The sequence below is a fragment of the Etheostoma cragini genome, chromosome 16 (assembly GCF_013103735.1).
Source record: "Etheostoma cragini isolate CJK2018 chromosome 16, CSU_Ecrag_1.0, whole genome shotgun sequence".
NCBI lineage: Eukaryota > Metazoa > Chordata > Actinopteri > Perciformes > Percidae > Etheostoma > Etheostoma cragini.
Window position 1 is genome coordinate 21,654,898 of NC_048422.1, and position 5,224 is coordinate 21,660,121.

General features: G+C 41.9%; 1 protein-coding gene across 1 annotated transcript; it reads right to left on the reverse strand.

Annotated features, from left to right (window-relative positions):
* Positions 1-603: 603 nt before the first annotated feature.
* bhmt (betaine-homocysteine methyltransferase) lies at positions 604-4,840 on the reverse strand. Its single transcript, XM_034896770.1, has 8 exons — positions 4,701-4,840; positions 4,349-4,481; positions 4,119-4,231; positions 3,774-3,965; positions 2,315-2,462; positions 1,526-1,708; positions 1,208-1,436; positions 604-1,120 (listed from the first exon to the last, which is right to left on the reverse strand). Exons 1-8 carry the CDS (start codon positions 4,719-4,721, stop codon positions 940-942), a joined length of 1,200 nt encoding a protein of 399 aa, XP_034752661.1. The 5' UTR covers positions 4,722-4,840; the 3' UTR covers positions 604-939.
* Positions 4,841-5,224: the final 384 nt, after the last annotated feature.

Sequence of the window (5,224 nt, forward strand, 5' to 3'; positions counted from 1 at the left end):
TCACTTTGATCAAATTTGGTAGGTTTAAAGTGCGTTATAGTTTGATTAACTGATTGAAAGAGCAGACATCTGACTTTGATTTGCTTGCATGACCAAACTCTGATATTAAAAAGGATCCATTGAAACACATGTTACATTGTTCAACATACTGAACTTGATCAATCAAAATCAAGTTCAACATACTGAACTTGATCAACATATTGAACTTGATTTTGTGAACCGTATTAAACAGGTTAACTTGCGTTTTGTTTTTTACGCCACGCCTGTCGTGTGGCCTTTGAGGATTTAAGTAAATCTGGGCGCAGCTGTTCCACAGCTAGCAACCATCTCCTCTTTGCGTTTGAGCTGATTTGTCAACAAACACCCGACGGTTTCCTGTATACGCTGCAGGTCGCCTAAGTACTAACACATTAAAACACAATTATGGTAAATATAAGACCTTTGCAGTGTTAAGCAGATAACACTGAACATAGCCTACAGTCGGCACTCTACCAAATACAAAGCTCGGATGACTCTAAACTGTGCAAGATGTGCATCTGAAATACTGCACCCATGCACCCCCCACCCACCCAATTTGCTCAGCACAAAAACTTCATTTTGGTCAATTTTAAGTTTATTGCTACACATAATTCAGTTCTTTTGAAAGAAATTTAGCATGTGTGGAGCATTAAAGCATTCCTTTAAGTGCATTCAAAGCTCCTGTTTTTAAGCTTGCAGTAATTTCCCAAGGCTCGCAGTTGTGATTAACTTACTTAAACTGGAAAATAATTGTTGATTAAACAAATTGAAAGCATCAGCATATGATACGAGTCTTCCACATATAGTAAAATGGTCCTAAGAAAAGACAGAAAGATCTTTAGCATTTCAATCTCTCTTGTCTGTAAACTTAAGGGACTGATCTTGGCTTCTCCTTTGGAAACAGACGCCTGAGAGAAGAGCTCACTGGCTCTGGTTGGCCTTTGCGAAGAGAGCCTTCAGCTGCTCCTGGGATGTGGCCTCTTTCTGCTGCATCAGGTCAGCATGGCCTTTGGTGACACCCCAGCCGTCGGGCTTGGACATCGAGGGGCAGAAAGGACGGCCAGACGCAGGCTTCAGCTTCTCCCAGTAGTCACGACGGGCCCTACAGAGACAAATGCCTTTTTAAGAAAACTGCTGAGAGAGATTTTGAGAGAAAACGCAAGGTAAAAGAAATTAATATCTACAGTACCTAGCTCTGACCCAAGGCTTTGTGTGCATCTCCAGACCACCGCCCCAGTTGCCATGCTTCGCAGAGCCGGCAGGCAGGAAACCCCTCTCAGGTGCCAGCTCCTCGGCCAGGGCACGGGTGTGATAGGGTTCGAATCCACAGCAGCCTCCGATGTAATGAATACCAGCATTGTAGGCTTCCCGGGCGTATTTCTGCATGTCCCATCTGGTCAGGATCCTCGGCTCCAGACCTGTCGGAGAGCCCACCGTTGTATATTATCGTCTTCCATGTCACGGCTTAGATTGAGACACTGCATCCGTTTTAAGTTTTTATACATACTGAAAGGGAACTCGGGCAGATCAATGAATCCCTGGCAGTTGCAGTCGGGAGTGTGGTAAGCCAGCGGCTGGGTCATGTAGTGAGCGCTCAGCCCGGCTTTCTCCACTCCCGCCTTCATCATCTTCACAGTCTTCACACAGGTCTCCGGGTCAAAGTGGCAGTTGACGCCCACAATCTGAGCTCCTACGAAGAGTAAACAGGCAAACTTCATCACAAAGAAATGACAATCCAAACAGGTGAAAACTGATGCAGCTTTTGTGTTTCTTTCTGAGTAGTGTAATTCTGACTGGCACAGTGTCTTTCCATTATTCCACTGGATGGCGCCAAAGTCAGATTCCAAATCCACATCACATACTGACTCCCATCACTAGTGGGGATCTGTGCTTGAGATTTAAACTACAGATTTAATACAAAAGCCTTTGTTACAAAATAGGTGCATAAATTAGAAAGATTTGGGCTTAAAGTAAAAATAAATACTTTTGAAGATGCATAATGGAAAATGCAGGATCCAGCATCAAGTTGGGATAAAATAATAATCACAATTGACATGTGAAATGTTATGATAGTGTTTTAGCTAACAGAGCCTAGAAAGTGTAAAAAAAAAAAAAAAAAAAGGTGTTTTTTATTGTGGCCCTTCAGACCAGGTTGTGCATGTGGAAGGGGAGTGGATTCAGTTCATAAAGTACAACACTTAGATACAACTATCCCTCCAACGAAATTTGCTGTGCCGTACCTGAATAAATAAACTACTAAAGTACAAATAAATACTCGAACATCTATTCCCCCTACCAGCTTTGACGAGTCTGACGGCACAGTCTCCGGGGCTGACTTGGTTCAGGTCGCCTTCAGGTCCAATACACAGAGTAGCAGCCACGGGCTTCCCAGTGGATTTCAAAACCTGGACGGCCCACTCAGCCTCTTCCACGTGCTCAAAGTACTGCAAGCAAAAAAAATTGAATTCTCTTTAACAGCTAATTCGGCTAACCGCTAGCAAAGAGCTTGATTTAGCCTATAAAAAGAATGTTAACTCAAACCAAACACTGGGAAAAGCAGGATACACCTGACGTAACACCTGTTATATATTTTAACAGTTAATTTCAGGTTTTACATGCTTTTGTTTTTTTCATGCTGTCTCAGCGAGCGGTTAGCTGAATTAGCTGTTAGCTAAACAAACCTTAGCTTCCTTTATTCAGTGGTGCGTGATGGTTTATGGATGAGTGGTTCCTTTGTTTGATAGTGAAAATACGTACAATCTGCCTTTGACTTTTGTTGGATTTTCTGTTTGTTTTTTTTTACTGGAAATGTATGTTTATGAGTCACGTGGTAGCTGGTTAGCCTAGCCATGGTCTACAACTCTTTATATATGGATTTTTCGGACGTCAAAAGGGAGAAATGAACGGGAAATCTACTTCTGGAACCCAAGGTCTCTCGGAGGAGAGGTGGGACTGTTGAGCTCTATTTGTGACAATCTAAAATGTAACAAATTACTGAAATGTGAAGGACTGTAACTTTACTGTTTTGGTTCATTCTCACCATATATCACGTATTGGTTTTTACCCTTTTTTTTTCCCTCAACATTTTCAATGCATTTTATACATAGGCCTATAGATATATATTTTTTACTTTACTAGAACCACCTTACTACCACTAGTTTTACAGTACTTTTTGGAATCCAGGGTCAATAACCCTCATTTGTAGAGAATTATACTAAATATTTGAGATACTAAAGCAGAAATGATGAATTATTTTGACTAATAGTTAAGATCAGAGGAACGTATGTTGAGTGGATGAGTTTGGTCAGGATGCTGATTTGAAACCTTTTCAATTTACACCCAAAATTCAATGAAAGTGAATAATTGTATTTGCAAAGAGCTTAGCATGGAATCCATTATTTTTGCGGTAATTTGGTTAAAAAGGATGCCATATTTCTGATGTAGACATTTTTAAAAAGGGGTCAAATTTGACTCGAGGACGACAGGAGAGTTAACAATCTCACCATATTAGTTTAGAGTAATTACATGCCAACGTTTGTTCACAGCTCCCTAAATAAGATTACTGCAGGTTTAAATAGATTTAAAAAAAAAACAACAATGGTAATATTTTGAGTGGCTGGTAAAATTTGAACATTTAGCCACTTGGTTGGTGGACAAAAAAGTACATGTTGAACCCTGCCTTAACTTTATGGAAGTTAAACACCGGGCATTTGATCTGGTGCCCAACTTACCAACAGTGTTCACTACAAGCCTACCTCAGCAATCAAGAAGTCCACATTTTTCTTGACAAAGACATCAATCTGTTTCTTGAAGATGGCCTTGACATCATTCTCACTCTTGCAGCTGAGGTAGGAGGGGGTCTGGGAGACTCCTCCGGCCACCAGAGCATCGCCCTCATTGGCCACCTCCCTGGCCAGGTCACACGCAGCTTCGTTGATTTGCTGCCCCTAAAGAAATAAAAAAGGAAAACAACTTTGTTAAAAGGACACAGAGTCCCAGCATGCTGGCAGTTTGGTTTCATGCCAACTGTGGTGCCAAGCTGCCGTGTCCTCTTCCTGACTCAGAATGAGGCCTGGGAGCAGCTGGACAGCTCTACTCACAGTGAAGCGCTGAGTGTGGCCCCTGTTCTCCAGTTTATCATCGCTTGCGTAGAAAGTGAATGTCTGCATGACATTGGAGCCTGCTCTCAAGAACTCCCGGTGCAGCTGGCGCACTGAAACACGGCGAGATATGGCTCGTTCAGCATTTGTCGCTGGATTTACAGGTGTGGAAACAGTAGCTGTGCCTTGTTAAACGTCTCAAGCAAATAAGGAGTAAGAGTGTGGTTTACCCGCTTCAGGGTGCTCGGCTGCAGCCTCAGGTGTCCACGGTCCTGCTTTGACATAACCTCTCTTCTCCAGGGCGAAGACAAAGCCTCCGTCCCCGATGATGATCTCTCCTGCATTCAGACGCTCCAAAATGCCCTGCGTGAAATCAAAGCGTGCAAGAAGCGCACTTTTACTGTCTGGTGGTTGGCAGATATGCAAACCATTTTCTTTTGCGCAAAAAAATGCGCACACACAACCAACTCCTGATTGCTGTGGCTTCAAAATTAATATGCGGAAGTGTAAAGGTATAAAGTGGAATTAAAAAAATATGATTTCTATAAGCTAAGAGACATCTCAGACATCTCATTCACTCACTTTCTTGGCTCCCGATGCCATGATTATTGCAGCAGTGACCGGCCCACTCTTGAGTGTCTCTGATTTTGGAAGGGGCTTTGTGCAGATCCCCGGGCTGCATTTATAATCCTGGAGGGGTGCGGGGCTCCTGATGTCACTCTAAAAGAAACGCCTGCCTTCTTACGCAGCTCATCTTTTTTTTTTCCTTTTGGGAAGTTGGCACAAGACAACATACTACCGTCACTGATGTTGTATGGAATAAATCAGCAAGATTTAGAAGGAGAAAAAAAAAATGAAAATAGTTTTCATATGCAAAATTGTATTATGGGTCTATTCTTTTCTTGTATTTTATGTCTGTGTGAGTTATGTATTTTATGTCTGTTTTATTCTTTTCTCACTTTGATCAACTTTAAAGTGTGTTATAAATAGTTTGATTGATTAACTGATTGAAAGAGTAGACATTTGTCTTTGGATTGCCTTTATGACCAAAATCTGTTATTTAAAAGGATACATGGAAACACATTTTGCATTGCCTAACATTACCA